The 22,022-nt window shown below is 63.8% G+C and overlaps 4 protein-coding genes across 5 annotated transcripts; 1 reads left to right on the forward strand and 3 right to left on the reverse strand.

Moving 5' to 3' along the window:
* Positions 1-679: 679 nt before the first annotated feature.
* IL17RE (interleukin 17 receptor E) lies at positions 680-5,755 on the reverse strand. The gene is made up of 16 exons (XM_069866340.1): positions 5,635-5,755; positions 5,533-5,548; positions 4,217-4,372; positions 4,010-4,116; positions 3,812-3,935; positions 3,598-3,737; positions 3,450-3,518; positions 3,271-3,337; positions 3,010-3,197; positions 2,792-2,839; positions 2,648-2,693; positions 2,395-2,543; positions 2,248-2,316; positions 2,116-2,167; positions 1,942-2,043; positions 680-1,795 (listed from the first exon to the last, which is right to left on the reverse strand). The coding sequence occupies exons 1-16, from the start codon at positions 5,725-5,727 to the stop codon at positions 1,197-1,199; spliced, it is 2,025 nt and encodes a 674-aa protein (XP_069722441.1). The 5' UTR covers positions 5,728-5,755; the 3' UTR covers positions 680-1,196.
* A 149-nt stretch (positions 5,756-5,904) lies between these two features.
* On the reverse strand, positions 5,905-7,313 carry JAGN1 (jagunal homolog 1). Its single transcript, XM_069866343.1, has 3 exons — positions 7,220-7,313; positions 6,569-6,666; positions 5,905-6,486 (listed from the first exon to the last, which is right to left on the reverse strand). Exons 2-3 carry the CDS (start codon positions 6,655-6,657, stop codon positions 6,024-6,026), a joined length of 552 nt encoding a protein of 183 aa, XP_069722444.1. The 5' UTR covers positions 6,658-6,666; positions 7,220-7,313; the 3' UTR covers positions 5,905-6,023.
* Positions 6,991-17,440, forward strand: RPUSD3 (RNA pseudouridine synthase D3). Of its 2 annotated transcripts, XM_069866341.1 has the most exons (9): positions 6,991-7,445; positions 9,866-9,933; positions 10,005-10,049; positions 10,128-10,224; positions 10,305-10,412; positions 10,488-10,572; positions 10,642-10,768; positions 16,981-17,120; positions 17,190-17,439. In XM_069866341.1, exons 1-9 carry the CDS (start codon positions 7,258-7,260, stop codon positions 17,358-17,360), a joined length of 1,029 nt encoding a protein of 342 aa, XP_069722442.1. In that variant the 5' UTR covers positions 6,991-7,257; the 3' UTR covers positions 17,361-17,439. The 2 variants fall into 2 exon arrangements, with proteins under 2 accessions (XP_069722442.1, XP_069722443.1); XM_069866342.1 differs by lacking the exon at positions 10,488-10,572 and having other exon boundaries at positions 7,287-7,445; positions 17,190-17,440.
* Positions 17,441-17,700: 260 nt separating this feature from the next.
* Positions 17,701-21,392, reverse strand: LOC138725422 (tubulin monoglycylase TTLL3-like). Its single transcript, XM_069866339.1, has 11 exons — positions 21,053-21,392; positions 20,887-20,981; positions 20,479-20,805; positions 20,252-20,380; positions 20,047-20,161; positions 19,823-19,930; positions 19,565-19,733; positions 19,344-19,492; positions 19,024-19,267; positions 18,508-18,943; positions 17,701-18,432 (listed from the first exon to the last, which is right to left on the reverse strand). Exons 1-11 carry the CDS (start codon positions 21,117-21,119, stop codon positions 17,737-17,739), a joined length of 2,535 nt encoding a protein of 844 aa, XP_069722440.1. The 5' UTR covers positions 21,120-21,392; the 3' UTR covers positions 17,701-17,736.
* Between the last annotated feature and the right edge of the window lie 630 nt (positions 21,393-22,022).

Raw genomic sequence — 22,022 nt, forward strand, 5'->3', positions numbered from 1 at the left:
ACCTCCTTTCAGGTAGTTGTAGAGAGCAATGAGGTCTCCCCTCAGCCTCCTCTTCTCCAGGCTAAACACCCCCAGCTCTCTCAGCCGTTCCTCATAAGGCCAGTTCTCCAGCCCCCTCACCAGCTTCATTGCTCTTCTCTGGACTCGCTCCAGAGCCTCAACATCCTTCTTGCACCAAGAGGCCCAACACCAAACACAATATTCAAGGTGCAGTCTCACCAGTGCCGAGTACAGAGGGAGAATAACCTCCCTGGACCTGCTGGCCACGCCGTTTCTGATCCAAGCCAAGATGCCATTGGCCTTCTTGGCCACCTGGGCCACTGCTGGCTCATGTTCAGTCGCTGTCAACCAACACCCCCAGGTCCTTCTCCTCCAGGCACGGCAACAGCGGGACCCACAGCGGCTGCAGAGCGGGCTGCACGCCAGCACCTCGCTACCCATGACACGGGGTGGCACCTGCCCCACTTGTGCATCTCCTCACCACCCGTCACACAGGGCGGCACTACAGGGGACAGGGTGACACCCGCTCCAGGGTGGACACCATGCACCCAGGAGCCGGCAGCAGCTGCAGAATGGGACAGGACAGGCTGCACCCCACTTCTGCAGCGTCTTGCTACCTGTGGCACAGGTAGCACCAGCCGATCCCCCCAGCACAGCAGACAGACAGTGGGCAGGGTGAAACAGCGCCTTTATTGCTCCCACCACGGACAAGGTCCTGCTAACAGCGCGGTCACGAGGGGCACAACCAGGCTGTGCTCAGCACGCACCCCCTCTAACCCCCCGGCTCTGGGCAGGACGGGGAGCCCCCTGCCCTGCCCAGCTTCTTCCAGGGCTGCTCCAGCACCTTGCCCAACTGTTGCATCCCAAGGGGCTTCCCTGGGGTCCCAGCTCTCCTCCCGAGCACATCCCTGTGTGGAGATAAAGCTGCCCCTGCCTGCGCAGCACCTCTGCTCCTGGCCCCTGGAGCCTGGCTGGACACTCGCCCTGGTCCCACAGCTCATCCTTGGCCCCACCGCAGGTCCTGTGGCCAGGGCCAGCCCTGCTTGGGCCCCACGGCACACACGGCCACCCCTCCTGGTGCCACGGTTGCCACGCTCAGCCCAGCCCCACATCTCCCCGCTGGGCCCCTCACCAGAGGGCTGCCCCCAGCCCCCCCAGCCCCACAGCAATGCCCGGCTCAGCCTTGGCACAGGCTCTCAGGTGCCGGCAGCCACCCTGGGTGCCTGCGGCTGGTGGTCACCCTCCCTGGTCCCCACCTGCAGCAGCCGGTGCAGATGTCCCCGTGTCCTGCAGCGACGAGGGGCCGGGGGGCTGCCCCGCAGGGCACCCAGCAGCCCGGGCAGCTGCCGGGGCAGGCGGTAGGTGGGCAGGGGCCGGAGGGGTCGGGGGACATCGCGGGGGCTGCAGAGCCGGCTGAAGTAAGCCAGGACCCAGCCACCGCTGCCACGCGCTGAGCCCAGCTCCCCGTGCAAGCAAGCCATGGCCGCCCCAAAGATGTCGTGGGCATCCCCGGCAACCCCGGCAGCCACCCCGAGCCGCCATCGGTGGAAGAGCCGAGTGCTGCCCCGGCTCCAGAGGAGAAGGACGGTGCCACGCTGGCGGCCCACATGGCCCCGCTGGGTGTACAGCCAGGGCAGGACGCCCGCCTGCCCCACACCACCTGCTTCCCACAGGTCCAGGTGCACATCGCAGCCCAGCCCCGTGCGCAGCCGCTCAGCCAGGGCGCACACCAGCCCCAGGTGCTCCTCCGAGTCCGGCGAGTACAGCAGCAGCACGGGGCGCCCGCCCGGGGCACCTGCAGGATGGAGGGGACAGTGACAGACCCCCCCAAGGGCATCCCAGCATCCACCGTACTGCAGCCTGGCGAGACAGCACCTCAAGGTGCTCCATCCGCACGGCCACTGCGGCCACCACCCCTCCACCCCACGGGGTGCCCCTCACCATCAGCCGGCCTCCAGGCGCCACGGCAGTTGAGGAGCAGCACGGTCACCAGCAGCACCAGCGCCAGCGCCAACCCCAGCAGCCCAAAATGCCTGTGGGAGACTGGAAGAGGAGCAGTGAGGAGCCACCCGCCACCCTCGCCACCCACCGCGGCCCCCCAGGACCCCCACTCACCATCAGGGCAGAGCAGCTGCTTCCGAGCAAAGCGCACGTCCGAGCGCCACACCTGGGGAAGGGGCTGGGTGAGGGGGAAGCAGGTTTGGGGTCCCCGCGATGCCGCGGGCGCTGGCAGGGGGGTCACCTTACCAGCACACAGCTGCCCAGCACCTGCATCGGCAGCAGCAGCGCCAGCTCCCCCAGCGCGGAGCCCTCCGGCTGCAAAGCACAAGAGCAGGTTCAGCACAGCTCAGAGTCCTTCCCACCCCGTGTCCCACTCAGCCCTGTGTCCTTCACCTGCGTGACGGTGTAGAGGGGGGCTTCGGGCTCACACTGTCCGCCCCGGCGCTGGCACAGGGCTGCACTGAAGGCCGCAGGGACACTGGAGATGAGGTGCAGGCGCAGCTGCAGCCCCCAGACGCTCACTGAGACATTCCAAGTGGTCTCTGCGGCCACCAGAGAGAGAGAGAAAGGGGATCACAGGATGCCCGAGGGACCCTAAGGCAGGGCTGCGCTCAGCCCAGAGGTGTCTCCCACCCATGGGGCTCACCTGGCCGGTGGGGACACTCCACGTGGCTGCTGTTCCCATAGGAGAACTGGGGGGAGTGGAGGCCGGCAGAGGATGAGCTGCCATCACCCACCGCTGCCCCCCAGCCCCTTCCCAGGTGGTGCCCACCCACCCGGGAGCACTTACCCGAAAGCAGAGCTGGGGGTGCACATCCACCTTGTCCAGCATGTACACCTGGTATGGACAGAAAGCACGTCACTGTCCCAACCCGCAGAGCCCACCGGCACCTCAGCACCCACCACCACCCCCAGGGGACTACTTGGGGCCCAGCAGCTCTCACAGCCAGGGCCACAGACCCCCCGGGCTGGTGCCCCATGGGACCCCAAAGTCAGAGGAGCCCTCACCTGCTCCTCTTCGCTGGCCGTGGAGTTGGGGATGTCGTGGCAGGGCACGGTCTCAGCTGCCGTCTCCCTCCAGCACAGGGTGGCACGGGGGCGCAGGGGGCAGCTGGCGCTCAGCACCATCGCCATCTGGTCCTTGCTGCTGGCACTGTAGTCGTGGAAGCGCACCGAGGACCACAGCTCGGGGCCATCTGCAGGACACTGGGTCAGGTTGGTGGCTGGGGAGACCCCTGCGACCCAGTTCCCCTCCCCAGGGATGCTTACAAGTGGCCGGCTGGTCATGGAAGGGGCAGCGCTTGCTGCGCAGGCTGTCGTGGTCGGGGTAGGAGGCCTGAGGGAGCAGAGCGGGGCGGTCAGGGCAGGATGCGGCCCCGTCCGTCCTGCCTACCCTCACTGAATGGGCAAAGAGAGGGGCCCGGCAGCTGCAGGGGATGGTGACACACCTCAATGCACAGGCAGGGCACCAGGAACTCATACGGCAGCGAGACACGGTGGCCCCCGGGCACCAGCACCTGCAGGCAAGGAGGCAGGGTGGGCTGGTGGGGAGCGGTGCCCCCATCCATGGCGGGGGCTGTGGGGCAGAGCCGTTACCTGCCGGTGGAAGGGAGGGGGCAGCTCTTCGCACTCCAGGGCCAGCTGGTGGCACAGCCGCACCAGCAGGGCAGGACCGTCGGGCACAAACACCTCAACAGCTCGTGTCTCGGGGACCCAGGTGTGGGTGAAGACGGGTCCTACGGAGCAGGCGGGGGGTCAGAGCGGTGCCAGCAGCCACCCGGGACACCTGCGGGGTCCCTCTCAGCCTCACCAGGTGGCTCGGTGGTGACTGAGTGGCTGCAGCTGATGTCCAAGCCCCGGTCAGGGATGGTGCGGACGGACACGAGGACCTTCTGGCCGCTCTCCACGGGGAAGCAGTCGACCTGCACCTGCCACTGTGGGGAGCGGGAGGTGAGCGGGATGCCCACGGCTCGGGCACATGTGCCCTCGTATCCCACCGGGCACTCACCGTCGAGCTGCCAGGTGCCCGGTGCCGCCGCCACACCTGCAGCCAGCCGGCCCGGTTGGAGTCCAGCTCCAAGAAGTCGAGCTGCAGCCCACGGACCCCGTCGAGCCCTGCGAGAAACCAGCGTGGGGAGCGACACGGGTGGGAGGATGAGAGACCCCCCCCGCCCCACTTCTCCTCCCCGTCCAGGGTGCCCGTCCGTGCCCGTACCTGTGGCCGGGAGGGCCAGGTGCACCCGCAGGCAGGGCTGGCAGCGCTGCGAGGCCGGGCACAGCTGCACCGAGCTCAGCTGCAGCGCCGGCGGCTCCAGCGGCGGCACCGGGAGGGGCGGCCGGCGGCACCGGGGGCGGCTCAGCCAGCGGGAGGCTGCGGGGCAGAGAGCGGCGGCCGTGCCCCGGGTCCCCCGCACCGGGAGCCTCGGGGACCGGGAGGGGGAGCCCCCTGCGCACCGGGAGCCCCAGGGACCGGGAGGGGGAGCCCCCTGCGCACCGGGAGCCCCAGGGACCGGGAGGGGGAGCCCCCTGCGCACCGGGAGCCCCGGGGACCGGGAGGGGGAGCTCTACGCACCGAGAGCCCCGGGGACCGGGAGAGGGAGCTCTATGCACCGAGAGCCCCGGGGACCGGGAGAGGGAGCTCTATGCACCGGGAGCCCCGGGGACCGGGAGAGGGAGCCCCCTGCGCACCGGGAGCCCCGGGGATCACGTGGGGGAGCCGTGCGCCCCGGGACCCCCGAGTGGGGGAGCCCTGCACACCGGGAGCCCCGGGGACCGGGAGAGGGAGCCCCGCGCACGCGGAGCCCCGAGCGGGGGAGTCCTGCGCACCGGGAGCCCCGAGCGGGGGAGTCCTGCGCACCGGGAGCCCCGAGCGGGGGAGTCCTGCGCACCGGGAGCCCCGAGCGGGGGAGTCCTGCGCACCGGGAGCCCCGGGGAGCAGGAGCCGCAGGCGGGGGAGCTGTACACATGGGGAAGCACGGGGACCGGGAGATCGGGATGGGGAAGCCCTGCATACTGGGAGGCCCGGGGGGAAGACGGGGGCCGGGAAAGCCTTGCACACCGGCAGCCCTGGGGACCGGGAGCCTTGGGAACAGGGAGTCCCGGGAGCGGAGAACCCTGCGCATCGGGAGCCCCGGACACCGGGAGCCGCCTCGGGGACCAGGAGCCCCAGGGACCTGGGGGAGAAGCCCCGCACACCAGGAGCCCCGGGGACCGGGAGGAGGAGCCCTGCACACCGCCGGGACCGGAGACCGGGAGGAGGAGCTCCCCGCGCACCGGGTGCCCCGGGCGGGTTGACGCAGAGCCCCGCAGACGGGGAGGCCCGGGGACCGCGAGTCTCAGGAAGGAGAAGCCAGGGGAAGCCCCGCGAACCGAGAGTCCCGGGGAGGGGGAAGCCCCGCGTCCCGGAGCCGGGGAGTCTCCCCACCCTCCGGGGCCCGGTAGTCGCGGCCGGGGATGGAGGGAGGGGAGAAGGGTCAGCATCCTCCCGCTGCCGGCAGGAGCCGGGAGCCCCACGACCCCACCGCTACTCACCGGTGGCCCGGCACTCCTGCAAGCAAAGAGACGGGAGTGAGCGCGGCGCCGCCCGTCCCTCCGCCCCCCCGACACCCCTCCCCCGGTTCCCCCGTTGCTCACGAAGTTGGCGGAGACCCGGAGGCGGCTGACGGTGGCCCCGGGCAGCAGCGGCGGCGGCGAGAGGAGCAGCAGGAGCAGCAGCACGAGCTCCATGACCGAGCCGCCGCCGCTCCCCGCCCCGCCCCGGTCCGGCCCCGCCGCATTCCTCCGGCGGCACGTGCGGCCCCGTAGGCAGGCGGCGCTTCCTGCGGCGCAGACACGCGTGGGAGCCGGGAGGGCGCTTTATTTCCACAAGTGGAGGAAAAAAGGGGGCACCCGCACCCCCCGCTCCGCCCCCCCCCCCGGCAATGAGAACACGGAGCCCCGGCGCGGCTCGGACACGCAGGTTGGTCCCCCCGGGGATCCCCCGGCGCGGAGCTCCAGCCCTCCCGGAGCTCATCCCTCCTTGCTCACTTCTTCTTCTTCTCCTGCGTGCTGGTGAACCAGGAGTCCAGCAGTTTCTTGCTGTAGTAGAGCTGCCAGCCGTGCACCTGAGCGGCCACCACCACCACCAGGTACATGACGGAGACGGCCGAGAAGCCGAAGATGAAGCGGTAAGCTTTGCCGTGACGGTAGAGCTGCTGTGCCATGGGAAACATCTCCATGGCCCCGTAGATGAGAGGAGCCACGGAGAAGAGGCCGGTGCTGATCATGGAGAGCACCAGGTAGCTGATGTTGTTGCGGGGGAAGGAGAGGAGGCCCAGGAGGGAGGGCAGGATGCTGAGCAGGTAGGGGTACTCCCACTGGTAGGGCATGGCCACCTGGTCATGGGGCAGCAGCTTGAGGTGGCCCACGCACATCTGGGCCAGCAGCAGCAGCCAGATGACCACATGCGTGTAGATCAGCTTCTTGACCTCTGACTTGAGGGTCACACTGAGGAGAGAGAGAGAGAGGGATGTCGTCAGGGCCCTCTAGGGGGGATGCAGCCGCCCCCAAGAGGCGCCGGGAGACCCACCTCATCTGGTAGTGCGAGGCCACGCGCTCCCGGTGCTGGAAGTCGCTGCCGTCGGTGCCAGCGGCGCGGGGACCCCCGCGGGAGGCCATGGCGCTATCCTGGGCAGGCACAGCGTGAGGGGGGAGCGGCCCCTGCCCCGCCCCGCGAGGGCCACCCCGGGCCTCCGTACCCCGGTGACAGCCCTGGGAGCCCCTTCCCATGACCGACCGCCCCTCGGTGACAGCCCCAGGACTCCCTTCCTGTAACCGACAGCCCCGGGAGCCCCTTTCCGTGACCGACCGCCCCTCCGTGACAGCCGCAGGACCCCTTCCCGTGACCGACAGCCCCCGGGGATCCCCTTCCCGTGACCGACAGCCCACCGGTGACAGCCCCAGGACCCCCTTCCCGAGACTGACAGTCCCGGGACCCCCTTCACATGGCCGACCGCCCACCGGTGACAGCCCCAGGACCCCCTTCTCGTGACCGACCGCCCACCGGTGACAGCCCCAGGACCCCTTTCCCGTGACTGACAGCCCCGGGACCCCCTTCCCGTGACCGACAGCCCTGGGACCCCCTTCCCGTGACCGACCGCCCCCGGGACAGCCCCCCGGGCACCCCCACCGGTGACACCCCCGGGACCCCTCCCCGCCGGCCCGGCGCGCCGCGCCCCACCTGCTAGCGGGACGCTCTGTCCGCACTTTCGCTTATCTATGGCCGCCGCCTGCGAACGCCTAGGGGGAGTCGCCGCTCTGCGCAGCCGGAGGCTCAAAGCTCTATGGCCGCGGCCGGGAGGCTCGCCTCGGCGCCGCCTCCGCGCAGGCGCGAACGCAGCCATGGCGGGCGGGGGCGCCGCCGCGCGCGTGCTGGGGCGCGCAGGGCAGGGGGCGCGCGCCCGGGGGTCAGTGGGGGCAGAGGGAGGGGTGGGGAGATGGGGGGGGGAATGGGGAGATGGGGACAGAGAGGGGGGGAATGGGAGATGGGGGGCAAAGGGGGGAATGGGGAGATGGGGGCAAAGGGGGGACTGGGGAGATGGGGGCAAAGAGGGGGAATGGGGAGATGGGGGACAAAGGGGGGGAATGGGGAGATGGGCAAAGGGGGGGACTGGGGAGATGGGGGGCAAAGGGGGGAATGGGAGATGGGTAAAGGGGGGAATGGGGAGATGGGGGCAAAGGGGGAATGGGAGATGGGGGGCAAAGGGGGGGAATGGGGAGATGGGGTAAAGGGGGGAATGGGGAGATGGGGGCAAAGGGGGAATGGGGAGATGGGGGGCAAAGGGGGGGAATGGGGAGATGGGGTAAAGGGGGGAATGGGGAGATGGGGGTAAAGGGGGGAATGGGGAGATGTGGGGGAGATGGGCAAAGGGGGGGAATGAGGAGATGGACAAAGGGGGGGATGGGGAGATGGGGGCAAAGGGGGGAATGGGGAGATGGGGGCAAAGAGGGGGAATGGGGAGATGGGGCAAAGGGGGGGAGTGGGGAGATGGGGGGCAAAGAGGGGGAATGGGGAGATGGGGGCAAAGGGGGGGAGTGGGGAGATGGGGGCAAAGAGGGGGGAGTGGGGAGATGGGGGGCAAAGGGGGGGAGTGGGGAGATGGGGGGCAAAGGGGGGGAGTGGGGAGATGGGGGCAAAGGGGGGGAATGAGGAGATGGGGGGCAAAGAGGGGGGAATGGGGAGATGGGGGCAAAGGGGGGGAATGGAGAGATGGGGGGCAAAGGGGGAGTGGGGAGATGGGGCAAAGGGGGGAATGGGGAGATGGGCAAAGGGGGGGAGTGGGAGATGGGGGGCAAAGAGGGGGAATGGGAGATGGGGGCAAAGGGGGGGAGTGGGGAGATGGGGGGCAAAGGGGGGGAATGGGGAGATGGGGGGCAAAGGGGGGAATGGGGAGATGTGGGGAGATGGGCAAAGGGGGGGGAATGAGGAGATGGACAAAGTGGGGATGGGGAGATGGGGGCAAAGGGGGGGGAGTGGGGAGATGGGGGCAAAGAGGGGGGAGTGGGGAGATGGGGGGCAAAGGGGGGGAGTGGGAGATGGGGGCAAAGAGGGGGGAATGGGGAGATGGGGGCAAAGGGGGGAATGGAGAGATGGGGGGCAAAGAGGGGGAATGGGGAGATGGGGGCAAAGGGGGGGAGTGGGGAGATGGGGGCAAAGGGGGGAGTGGGGAGATGGGGGGCAAAGAGGGGGGAGTGGGGAGATGGGGGGCAAAGGGGGGGAGTGGGGAGATGGGGGCAAAGGGGGGGAATGAGGAGATGGGGGGCAAAGAGGGGGAATGGGGAGATGGGGGGCAAAGGGGGGGAATGGAGAGATGGGGGGCAAAGAGGGGAATGGGGAGATGGGGGACAAAGGGGGGAATGGGGAGATGGGGGGCAAAGAGGGGGAATGGGGAGATGGGGACAAAGAGGGGGAATGGGGAGATGGGCAAAGGGGGGAATGGGAGATGGGGGCAAAGGGGGGGAATGGGGAGATGGGGTAAAGGGGGAATGGGGAGATGGGGGGCAAAGGGGGGAATGGGGAGATGGGGGGCCAAAGGGGGGGAATGGGAGATGGGGTAAAGGGGGAATGGGAGATGGGGGCAAAGGGGGGAATGGGAGATGTGGGGGAGATGGGCAAAGGGGGGGAATGAGGAGATGGACAAAGGGGGGGATGGGGAGATGGGGGCAAAGGGGGGGAATGGGGAGATGGGGGGCAAAGAGGGGAATGGGGAGATGGGGGCAAAGGGGGGGAGTGGGGAGATGGGGGGCAAAGAGGGGGGTGGGGAGATGGGGGCAAAGAGGGGGGAGTGGGAGATTGGGGGGCAAAGGGGGGGGAGTGGGAGATGGGGGGCAAAGGGGGGGAGTGTGGAGATGGGGGCAAAGGGGGGGAATGAGGAGATGGGGGGCAAAGAGGGGGGAATGGGGAGATGGGGGCAAAGGGGGGAATGGAGAGATGGGGGGCAAAGAGGGGGAATGGGGAGATGGGGGGCAAAGAGGGGGGAGTGGGGAGATGGGGGCAAAGGGGGGGAATGGGGAGATGTGGGGCAGAAGAAGGGTGGGAGAGGGGATGTGTGGGGCAGGGGGCATGGGTGGGACTGGGGACACGCTTGGGGCAGAGGGGGGTGGCAGTGGGGACATGTGGGGCAGAGAGGTTATAGGTGGCAGTGGGGATCTGTGGGGGTGCATGGGCAAGTGTGGGGGCACAGGTCGGGGGGACAGGGACACAGGTGGAGGGGCAGGGCAGGCGTGTGGGTCAGCTGTGGGGGCGCACATGTGGGGACACCCAGGGTGGGGGTGTCGGTGGCTTTGGGGGTGCCACGCAGGTCCCTGCCCATTCCCTTCTCTGCAGGTGGGGGCGGCCGCCAGGCCCCGAGGAGACGCTGGGGGTGCTGGAGGCGTCCGTGGTGCACCGGGAAGGTACTGGGGCCGGGGGAGCTGGGTGGATGCCGCTGGGGTGGCTGCATCCTGATGAGAGGTCCCCTCGTTAGGAGCCCTGCTGTCGCTGAGCAAGCCCCCCGGCCTGCCCGTCCTGGGTGAGTGAGGGACAGGGCGCTGAGGGGGTGTCTGGGGTGGGGGGGAGGTCCCAGCGAGCACTGACACCCCCATCCCAGGGCGTTCGGGGGAGCTGAGCCTTGTGGCGCTGCTGCCAGCGCTGAGACGACGCCTGGGCCTCCCTGCCGAGCTCCACGTGGTGAAGGCTCCCACCAGGTATGGTTTGGAGGTCTCAGGGTGGGGGTCAAGGGGTGCCAGTTCCCCCCAGCAAGGTTCAAAGCTTCTGCGTCCTGCAGGGAGTGTTCTGGCCTTGTCCTCCTGTCCAGCTGCCACCGCACCACGGAGCAGCTCCAGCAGTTCTTCAGCCAAGCCCGACGGAGAGGCCAGTACCCCACCACATACTGGTGAGTCCCCAGGAGACCCCGCTGTGCTCTTGGGGCGGGGGGGCTGTCCCCTCCTGACTCCTACCCTCGCCGCAGCGCTGTCACCGTGGGGGTCCCGGCAGAGGCAGAGGGAGAGATCCGTGCCGGGCTGCGCTGGCAGCAGGAGGGTGATACCGCCACGGTAAGAGGGTACAAGGGGCTGGGGGCGCAGGGGGGTGGCTTTGGGGGTGCTGAGGGCTGTTCCCCACAGGTGGTGCCAGTGCCAGCCCCGGGGCGCCGCAGCCTGGCCAGGAAGGAGGTGAAGAACACCCTGACACGTTACCGGGTGCTGGGTGCCGCGGGGGGCTGTTCCCTCCTCCAGCTCCAGCCCAAGACAGGTGAGTGTCCGCCAACACCCGCCGTGTTCCCCTGCTGCCAGCACAGTCCCAGCTCCCCGCCGTGTCGCCCATTGTCTGGAGCGAGTCCAGAGAAGAGCGATGAAGCTGGTGAGGGGGCTAGAGAACAGGCCTTATGAGGAACGGCTGAGAGAGCTGGGGGTGTTTAGCCTGGAGAAGAGAAGGCTGAGGGGAGACCTCATTGCTCTCTCTAACTACCTGAAAGGAGGGTGTGGAGAGGAGGGAGCTGGTCTCTTCTCCCAAGTGACAGGGTGTTGCCTTCGGGGGGTGTTGCCTCCGGAGGCGTGGCGACCTGGTTCAGGAACGACACGGTGACCAAACCCAGGTCACTCGGTCCATAAGCTCACAGACACCAATGTGGTGGACGGCAAATGGCGTTTATTGATACGTAACACAGCCTTATATAGCCTGGGCTTACGACGTCACTTCCGTCTGCTTACATCATGAACGAATACGCAATTGGCTACCCGGGAGGGGGTCCTACCTTCCCGTACATCGCGAGATCTTCCGACCGCCGGGCCCTAGCTACCCACATTTCCCCCCTCCCTATGCTTCATTTCCCCCCTCCCTATGCTTAACGAAATAGCCAAAAAATTATAAAGTATAAAATCTTAGCAAATATAAAATCTTAACAAGTCTCAAATATAACATCAAAAGTCTGAATTTAAAATATAAAGTCTAAACGTGTAAACAGCAGTTCCATAGTAACACTTTGCACACTTGGGCCCATGGTAACTTAAATGTAACTGGGTGTAGCGCTAACCCAATACCTTCTTAAAGCAGCTGCTGGTATTCTACAAACATAAAATTAACCTTCGCTGGCCAGCTCTTAACAAACGACGCAAGCTTACTCAATACACAGGGTCTAAAGACCAATACCAATATGATTATTACAATCAGTTCTAAAATCAAAATTACACAAACAGATAGCAGCCCCTTCCCATAGAGGCTACGTCGCTGTTGTTTGGATTCCGCCGGTGCGGAACTCCCAGGTGCGGACAGGATGCTTGTCGACTTGTCGTCTTCTCCTGTCACTGGGGCGTACGGGTTACAAGGACATCTGATAATCTGATCCTGTGGACAGAAACTCACAGTTTTCGTTAGCTTTATCGTGTAAGTCCGGTTTAATAGACTTAAGCGGACACCACTTAATTTTACCATCTTTCTTGATAGCAGCATACCCTCGCCCTGTCAGGACTAGCCTCCACCCTTGTTCCCATTCTCCCAGCTCATTTCTAATTGTGACCAACGGGCCTTCCTCTAACGCTCGGGTGGCCCAATGTTTTTGGGTTGGGCTATTCACCTCTTCCCCCCGGGGGAACTGATTTAGTGCTAGCAGAGCAGTCGCTAGCAGGCGTGCTTGGTTTCCCGGGGGAATGGCATTGACAAAACCTTCCGTTTTTGCTAATACTTCTAATTTAGATTTCAGCGTTTGATTTGCTCGTTCGACTATGGCTTGTCCTGTGCTATTATACGGGATGCCGTGTATTAAGGTGATACCCCACTTCCAAGCAAATGCCTGGACTGATTTGGAGACAAAGTTCGGACCATTGTCCGTTTTGATCTGATTAGGGATGCCAAGCCATGCCATAGCCGTCAGCCAATGTTGGATGGTCGCTTTGGAGTCGGTCCTAAGGTGTTGTGTAGCTACAATGACTCCGCTATATGTGTCTACAGTTACTGCTAGCCACGCTCGAGGCTTCAGCAACTGAAATCCGTCTGCCACACCTCGGAGGCCTTAAGGCCTCTGGGGTTGACTCCCCTGGACCACAATGGTGCTTTCTGACAGTGGGGACACGTGGCTACTATGTGTTTCGCGTCAGTAACTGAAATCCCGCACCTCTTTGCTAGCGCTTTAGCTCCAATATGGAGAGACTCATGCAGCTGACGGGCATCTCTTAGCGTCCACAGTCCTTTCGCTGCGGCGTCTGCTTTGTCATTACCAGTTTGGAAGAACCCTTTGATTGGGTTATGGCTATTGACGTGGATGACCGATATGGTACCTTTTCGGGAAAAAGGTGCTTCTTCTAACACTAAAGCTGCTGTGGATGTTGACACGCCAGGCCCCGACATGGCTAAGCAAAGCTTGGCCACGAACATCGAGTCAGTCACTATGTTGAGGTGTTCCATTGGGAACAGTCCGCACGCTAGTACTACGGCCATCACTTCTAGTTGCTGGACTGAAAGCGCACTATCGGTCATTTTAATGCAGTGCCATTCTTCATCCGATTGCCATACTGCTGCTGCAGTTGAGGTCACTGAGGATGCGTCTGTGAAGATCGTTGGTCCTTGTTGGGGTCGGTCCATGATTTTCCGTGGAAGGTCGATGTCGACAATTGCCAGCATCTGAGTCCAGGGGGGCTTTGTAGCATACCGGACTTCTCCACCAAATCCGACCAGGGCTATGGCCAGATACTCTGACATTGCTACTGATTGCGTTGGGAGCTGTTTGCGGAAGGGTAGGTATATCCTGGCAGGTTCGATGCCTAGGTGTCTTAGGGCGAGTTTTCTGCCTTTCATGATGAGGTTACCAAGGCACTCGATTCCTGGAGAGAATGCACGTGACGGTTTTCCTAGGACTATCCATTGTATAGGTTGAGCTTTTTCAGGGGGGCCCTGGGCTAGTGCCCCTACTCCCCCTCCTTCCGTGAAATGTACATACAGGTCAAGTGGTAAATTCGGGTTCCGTCTGGCAAGTGTGCTTGACGATACCTGTTGTTCGATGAAGTCGAGAGAGTTCATTGCTTCCGTCGTCAGTGTTTTTTGCTCCCATGGATGCTTTCCTTTTAGAAGATCATGCAGAGGGGCCATGGTTTCAGGAGGGATCAGGACGATATTACGGAGCCATTGCAAAGACCCCACTAGCTGTTGCATATCATGGAGTGTTTTGATGCGTCGACAGATTTTTATTTGGGGGGGGGTCACATAAGAACTTGTGATCCCCACTCCCAAAAAACTGACACATGGCCCTCTCTTAATTTTCGCGCTCGCAATCTCGAACCCGTTTATTTTTAGAGTTTCTGAGACTGTCGACACTAGCTGATCCACCTGACTTTCTGATGGTGCAGCGATCAGAATATCGTCCATGTATTGAATGATTGTCACGGTCGGGTCACTGCACTGGACCGGTGCTAACGCTCGATCCACCGTAATTTGGCAAATAGTAGGCGAGTTGATCATTCCCTGAGGCAGCACTTTCCACTGAAAGCGCAAGTTGGGGCGTTGGCTATTCGGGAACACGACAGAAAAAGCAAACCGCTCCTTATCTGCCTCATGTAGAGATATCGAGAAAAAACAGTCCTTAATATCAAGGACAGCACAAGGTTGTCCTTCTGGTATCATAGAGTTCATGGGCAACAACGTTTGGACAGGACCCATTGGTTGAATTTTCTTCTTCACTGCCAGGGCCACCCTGGGGTTTCGCCCCCAGAAGGTTGTCCTTGCTGTCCCTGAGATAAGGGCAGGTTCGACTGGACCGCTGGTTGGATCATAAAGTTGGTTGCTTCTCGGGGGGGGCTGCAGGTTCGGGGGCGCTTCGCCCCATTCGGGGTTGTCAAGTTGGGCTGCCTGGTGTCCCAAGTGGGAAAGGGCCGTGCGCGGCCCAGGTGCCCTCTCCCCCTCCTGTTTGCCTGAGTTTTAAATCTGCATTCCTTGGCAAAGTGCCCTTGCTTCCCGCAGACCCAACACGGTCCTCTGGGTCGATTCCAGCGCAGGGGGAATGCTGTTGGCAAGTCATTAAACCGAGGGCAGTTTGTTACAACGTGACCCACCTGGCCACATTTAGAGCATGCCATCACGTTGGCTATTGCAGTGCTAACGGCCATCTGGATTGGGGCTAGATGCTCTTCCTTCGCGACATGCTTGATCATGTCTGCGATACTCGACCCCACCGGCAATGACCGCAGAATTTCTTTGGTTGCCGAGTTGCACTGCTGACGCAAGCATTCTGCTACCACCGGGCCTTTTGCTTCCGCAGGCAGGCTCGAAGAGTCGACCGCTGCCTGGAGACGGTCCACAAATTGTGTGAAACTCTCACTTTCACTTTGTTTTATCATGGACCATGGTGATGGCTTGGCGATAACTCTAGAAGCTGTGCGAATGGCTTCTCTGGCCGCACGGGTAGTTGCCATGACTTCATGGGCCCGCAGGCCCTGAGCTTGCGCCTGAGGGGTGATCATTGTAGGGTCTGTTCCCATGAGCCGCTGCAGGCTGGAGCCGTGCAGTGGGTGATCTGCCCCAGCTACTTGGGCCAGCTGCTTCACGCAGTTGTCCTCCCATTCTTGTTTGAACACAATCATCCCTGCCCCGTCGAATATTAATCTACAAGCTTGTTTTATATCAAAGGGCAGCATGTCATCTCCACCGAAAACGCTGTCTATGAGGGTGGAGACCATGGCAGAATTAAGTCCTTTATCTGCAATTGCTTTAACAATTGCTTGTATGTCCTTAGGGTTTATTGGTGAGTGGACCCTCTGTCCCCCGTCTGTGATCCGGACCGGGAATGCTAGTGTGGCTGATGGGGCCCAATCGGCACATGCTATCGTTATTTTTCTCCAATCCGTGAGAAGGATTTGTCCCCCTCTCGGCTCTTCTTTAATTCGAGTGGGGATGTGTCGGTTTTTAACTCTATGCACCCCCACTTCCTCCTCCTCTGAGCTCGAGTCGGTTGTGACCCACCCGCCCGGACTAGTGTCCGAGCCGGAGTCAGAACTCGACTGACCGGCCACTTCCGGGCCCCGATCTCTTTTTGTTGGGCCCCGGCCCCGCCCACCTCCCTTGCGGGCGGGGCCGCTCCCTCCCCCCGGCTCGCCCCGCCTGCTGCTCGGAGCAGACGGACGCTGACTGGCTCTCCGCCCCTCGCGGGCACCACCCTTCTCTTTTATGTTCTCCTCCCCCTCACGCTTGCACGCGCTATTCAATTCCAGCGCTACCTCCTTGTTCCCGCCGCGAGCGTTCTCACCCCGCCTTTCCCTTTCCCGCTCGGCGCCATCTTGGGGCGCATAAGGTGGCGGCCTTTCCGAGATTTCCTCGGGCTCCGCTTTTCCAGCGGCGCCCCTGGCCTCCTCGGCCAACCCGCCCCAGAAGGATTCCGCTCGTTTCTGTCCCTCTGTGAGCGGGCCGGGGTTTGAGGATTGAGGGGACGTATCACCCTCTCGCAAACATTTAGATTCTGCATAATCATCACCACGTGGGGGGTGCAGAGTCCGCGTGGCCGCCCCGACCCCCAATCCCGGGGTGGCCGACAAACAGTCCCTTGCCGCCCCCCAGGTCTCCTGCTCCTGCATGGCCTCCTGCAAGGCCTGTACAACTTTCCCCCACGACTTAAGGCTTTTTGCACAACCCGAGAACATCGCCTCCTCGGCTAACGCTTTGGTGCATTCATCCCGCACCTCAGGGTGGAGAATATCCACCGGCTGGTCAATGACCCCAAGCTCTAAAAGCCTCGCAATGGCGAGAATAAAATCTTTAGGCTTACAATCTGTCTCATATAATAGCGATACGACCTTCACAAGGGCTTCCATCTTCCTTGCGGGTCCGGGAGCGTCCTCCCCGCCGGGCTGGTCCAGCCGCACCGGCCGTCGTTCACCCGATTCCAAGCGACTTCCCGATTCCCGGAGCTCCTTCCCGGCTCCCGGGTTTCGGCACCACTTGTTGCCTTCGGGGGGCGTTGCCTCCGGAGGCGTGGCGACCTGGTTCAGGAACGACACGGTGACCAAACCCAGGTCACTCGGTCCATAAGCTCACAGACACCAATGTGGTGGACGGCAAATGGCGTTTATTGATACGTAACACAGCCTTATATAGCCTGGGCTTACGACGTCACTTCCGTCTGCTTACATCATGAACTAATACGCAATTGGCTACCCGGGAGGGGGTCCTACCTTCCCGTACATCGCGAGATCTTCCGACCGCCGGGCCCTAGCTACCCACAACAGGGGACAGGACGAGAAGGAATGGCCTCAAACTCCGCCAGGGGAGGTTTAGGCTGAACATTAGGAAAAAATATTTCATGGAAAAGGGTCATTGGGCAGTGGCAGAGGCTGCCCAGGGAAGTGGTTGAGTCACCTTCCCTGGAGGTGTTTAAGGGATGGGTGGATGAGGTGCTGAGGGACATGGTTTAGTGATTGATAGGAATGGTTGGACTCGATGATCCAATGGGTCTTTTCCAACCTGGAGATTCTATGATTCCCCAGCATTCCCAGAGCAGCTCCCGGTGCACCTGACGCTGCTGCTGTGCCCGGCCCTGGGTGACCACAAGCACTCGTCCCGCGTGGGCAGGGTGCTGGGGGTGTCCTTCCTCCTGCCCCCCGAGGCCGCCCCAGCCCGCACACAGGTAGGTGGCCGGGGCGGGGGACTCAATGCAGCCCCCAGGGACCCCACTGAGCTGCCCTCCTCCTCACAGGTGCTGGACGAGGAGCTGATGGCGCGGCTGGGTCTCTCCCCACAGCAGCTCCACCGCCTCCCGCTCCACCTCCACCTGCAGCGGCTTGAGCTGCCTCAGGGCCCGCTCTGTGCCCCCCCACCCCCCCCTTTCCTGCACACCCTGCGCTGCTTGGGGCTGCCGGAGCCCTAGCACCCACAGGGGGACCCTTACCCCACTCCCCTCTGCCACCTCATTAAATCCCCACTTGCCATGGGTGGCTCGGTGCACTTTTCTTTTCTCAGCACACGTGGGATGCCTGGGATGCCTCCTCCCCACGGCATCGCTTGTGCCGGCCCCGTGCCTGACCTGGTTCCCAGTGCCAGGCAGCGGTGTTGCCACCGCTGTACAACCGCAGGCAGGCAAGAATAGAGGCATCTTTTCCTGCCCGCTCTGCCCCGAGCCGAGGAGCTGCTGTGGCAGCCCTGGTTCCTGTCCCCAGCCCCCCCAGTCCATACACCCACTCCACACACAGACAGAGCCAGACTTCCTCTTAAAACCGTGTTTTGCAGCCCCTATGGGGAGTGGGCTAGATGCTCGCACATAGCTGTGGAGCCCAGCTGGGGTGAAGGGGAGCCGGGTGCCGCTGCGTTGCCCCAGGGAGGGCAGGCAGTGTGCTGTGCCCTCCGGGTTGTCCTCCCGCGTCACGGTTCTTCTGCAGCCCCCTGGGAGCCACCCTTTGCCTCCCCACCATGGGGCTCAGCTCCGGGCTCAGCTCCAACAGGCAGGCCCGTGGGTTCTTGGACCTGGGTGCCAGCTCAGGGAGCTTCACTACCCTAGAAGGACGGGAGGAGGGGGGCAAGCCCGTGGGTCCCCCAAGGTGGTTGGGGGCACCCCTGGGCGGTGGGACAGGCACCCTGGGCAGGGGACGGGCATTGAGCTGGGGCAGAGTCGGCTGGGGCTGCCTCGGCGGGTGGCTAAGCTCCGGCAGCCCCTGGCTCTTGGCACGGTAGCCTGGGAGCTGTGGTTGTGCTGGGGTGGCAGAGCTGGGGTGGCGGGGGTGGTTCCTTTGCCCCCCAACAGCCAGGTTCCCCCGCGGCACTTCTGGCTTGGGCACCTGGGTGGCTCTGCCCCTGGGCCTGAGGGACACAAGGCGCTGGGGGGCACTGGATGCAGGGATGGGGGGCTTGTCCCCGGAGTGCTCCTGTTCCAAATGGGGCTTCCTCAGGGCGCTGCCTTTCACCATCAGCTTCAGCCCCTTGTATGAAGGCATGGGCACAGCCGCCTGCGGGAGGAGAGAATGGAGAGCACAGGGTTTGGGGTGCCTGGGGGCCGCCTGCCCCACGGAGCCCCAGCCCACCTCCTTGCAGATGAGCTCAAAGGCACCAGTGGAGCAGCTGGGGTCATTCCTGTGGTCGATGACCACACGCAGCGTGTCCCGCTGGACGTTGGCGCACAGACGTCTGGTCACCGCTGAGGAGGGGGCCATGGTGGGGCTGGCGTTGATCTCCAGCAGCCAGGGCTGGCAATCCTCCCCGAAGATAAAGTCGGCCCCGTAGAGCTCGAAGCTGCCCTTGTGGGGCTCCACCAGGTCCTGGGTGCTGTGCAGGGCGGCCAGCACGGCTGCCTTCATGCCAGGCACCATCACCTGATGCCAAGCATCTGCGCGCCCTATTTGCGCCAGGTATGCCTGGAGCTGCTGGCTGGACCAGATCCGGTCACGGGGCAGCTGCGGGTGCCAGCCCCGTGCCAGCTTGTACTGCTTCTGGATGGAGACGTTGCAGAGGTGCCGGGCGCTGGGACGGAGAGGGCAGGGATGGGTCAGTGGGGTGCCCGGGGTGCTGGGCTGGAGGGTTCTGGGGTGGGGGGCACTCACGGGTCCAGCTGGCGCAGGGAGAAGGGGTGGGAGCAGAAGCGCACGTAGCTCTCTTGGTAGAACCAGACAGTCAGCGGGTTCCAGTCAGTCACCAGGAACCATTGCCGGAGGTCGAATTTGGTGCCGAAGATGAGCAGCGGCCGCTCCACATACTTCTGCACCACCCAGTCTGCCAGCCCCGACCTGCGGTCTCTGTTCCCCACCAGCTGCAGCACCTCCTCCAGCCGCGCCATGCAGACAATTCCTGGGGGATGCGGTGAGCTTGGGACCCTTCCTGGGCAGGGAGCCTGTGCCAACCCCCACGTTTCCCCTGGCCTTACCTCTGCCTCGGGATTTGGCACCAGGTTTGAGGATCCAGATGTTGTGGTCACCCTCCATGGCCACCTGGGGCAGCTGCTCGGCCAGGCGCTGCAGCAGGGCTTGGCACCGCTCTCGCTGTGCCCCTGTCACTGCCAGCTCGGCCCCCTCGCTGTCAGAGAGACATGGGGGGGCTCAGCGCTGGTCCCACTGTGGTGTCCCCGCGGTCACGCTCAGCACTCACTGCGCTATGCGGTAGTATTCCCGCAGGAAGCGGTCCCAGTTGGCGCTCGTCACATACGGCAGCGGGGGGTCCGTGTCGATGTCCTCGTGCACCAGGCTGCCCAGGTGCTGCTCGCAGATCTGCAGGGCCTCCTCGAGCAGCTCGGGGTGCAGGGGGGTCCTTGGCCCTGCTGAGGATGGCATGGGGTGAGGGACAGAGGCTGCCCCTGGGATGGGTGGCTTTGGGTGCAGAGGGATGGGCAGGGCTCTATGTGCTTACTTGCTCCCTCGACAGGTTTCTGGGGTTGCTCGGTCCCCACCACCACATCCTCAGCCCTCTCCAGGGCCATTTGGAGCAGGCTGCGAGCAGCTGTGAGGTGGAAATCCTCTGCAAGGAGAAGGATTGTCCCTGCCTGGTCCCAAGCAGGACACGGTGGGGCACTGGGAGGGCGGGGGGGGGCAGAAGGGCAATGGCCTTGGCGGTCATGCCAGCCCTGAGCTCACCGAGGAAGGATTCCCAATCATCCACATCCCCCAGCCGGTAGCACCGAGGGAAGAAGGTCTCAGGGTCGGCTTGGTCAACCCAGGGCAGGTTTCGCAGGTTGAGGCACAGCCCGTTCTGTTCAGAGAAGGGTGACAGCCCTGCTGGACATCCCCTACCCCATTGTGTGTCAACTCCGACCCCCCTCCAAGGGCTTCAGGCTCCCACCTTGGTGGTGAAGGCAGTCACCCGGGCGTAGTGGTTCATCACCTGGTCCCTGTGCAGCTGCTGGCAGTCCAAGGTGCTGCAGCGGTTGGTCCAGATGAAGTATGGCACCTGGTTCTGCACCAGGCGGGACTGTGGGATGGGAGGACCAGGGTGATACACGTTGTCCCTGGCTGTGCCCTCAGCCTGGGTGTCCCAGGCAGAGCTCAGCCCTAGCCCTCTCAGCTAACCGTGAGGTTGTGGAAGCCATCAGGATCCTCATCCTGCTGTTCCTCCTCCTCCTGCTCCTCCTTCTCAACAGGTAGCCATGGGGAGCACAGGGGTTCCGAGGTCCCCAGGGAAGGCTGTGGATCTAGCACAGCCTCTCCCTCCCCGACACCATCACCTCTCTCCTCTTCCTCCTCCTCCTCCAGCTGCTTCTCCTGATTGCCGTTGTGCTGCTCCGGCTGGCCGCCTACCCTCCTCTCTTGGGGGAGCAGCTTCTCCACCCAGCCGCGGGCCCGCAGCAGGCTGCGGATCACAGGGTAGGGTCCCTGCACCACGAAGATCTTCTTCTCCTGGGGAGGGACCCGAGAGCTCAGTTCGGAGCCATAAATGCAGGTGAACGGCCTGCGGGGATGTGAAATCAGGCCCCTCACCTTGATGGCCTTCTTCACGTGCAGCCGGGCCCTCTTCAACTGCTCGCAGTCAACCGAGGGGCGGTGGCGGCGGGCGTTGATGGGCGCTGCCTGCCCTGTGAGGACAGCCCTGGCTGAGCCTGCTCCCCACATCCCCAGCCCCGTGGGAGCAGGAGAAGGCTCCTACCTGCCTGCCTCTGCCTGCCCGAGCCGGTCGTCCCCAACACAGCATTCACCGGCCTGCCGAGCCTCATGCCAGCGCCCGGTGTGCCACATGCGAGGCCCTGATGTGCCCTCGTCCCTAGCCTGACAGGCCAGGGGACAGCAGGAACCTGCCCCTGGCTGGGGGGCCGTGTCCCCACAAGGCGAGGCTCCTTGCAGCGCTGTCACACAGCAACCTGAGGGTGACGGGAGCGAGAGTCACCCTGAGGGTGACTCTGCGAGGCGCCAAACAGCTCCCTCGTCTCCCTGCTCCACTGGGGACGGAGCTGGGGGTCCACCCCACAACCCCAGCACTGCTGGGACACACAGCTCTGGCTCCAGCTGCCACCCCGAAGCGGGGACAAACACCAGAACCCCGAAATGCCACAAATGCAGCCCCCCTGTGCCCACCCCCCCATCAGCTCCCCCCCCCAACCTCACAGCCCCCTGTCCCCCCTTGTGCCCCACACCCAGACACCCCCGGTCCCCTTGATGCCTCCAGCCTCTCTCTACACCCTGTCCTGCCCCCCAGACATCCCCGACCTCTCTCCCCGCCCCTTCCTGACCCTGCCCGCACTGTCGGGGTCACCCCACAACTGTTTGCCGTTGTCACCCCCCAACAACTGTTTGCCGTTGTCACCCCCCAACAACTGTTTGCCGTTGTCCTGGCGACCGACAGGCCCCGCCCCCCTCCGTTTATGATCTGATTAGGGATGCCAAGCCATGCCATAGCCGTCAGCCAATGTTGGATGGTCGCTTTGGAGTCGGTCCTAAGGTGTTGTGTAGCTACAATGACTCCGCTATATGTGTCTACAGTTACTGCTAGCCACGCTCGAGGCTTCAGCAACTGAAATCCGTCTGCCACACCTCGGAGGCCTTAAGGCCTCTGGGGTTGACTCCACTGGACCACAATGGTGCTTTCTGACAGTGGGGACACGTGGCTACTATGTGTTTCG

Source organism: Phaenicophaeus curvirostris, chromosome 11, assembly GCF_032191515.1.
Source record: "Phaenicophaeus curvirostris isolate KB17595 chromosome 11, BPBGC_Pcur_1.0, whole genome shotgun sequence".
Classification (NCBI taxonomy): domain Eukaryota; kingdom Metazoa; phylum Chordata; class Aves; order Cuculiformes; family Cuculidae; genus Phaenicophaeus; species Phaenicophaeus curvirostris.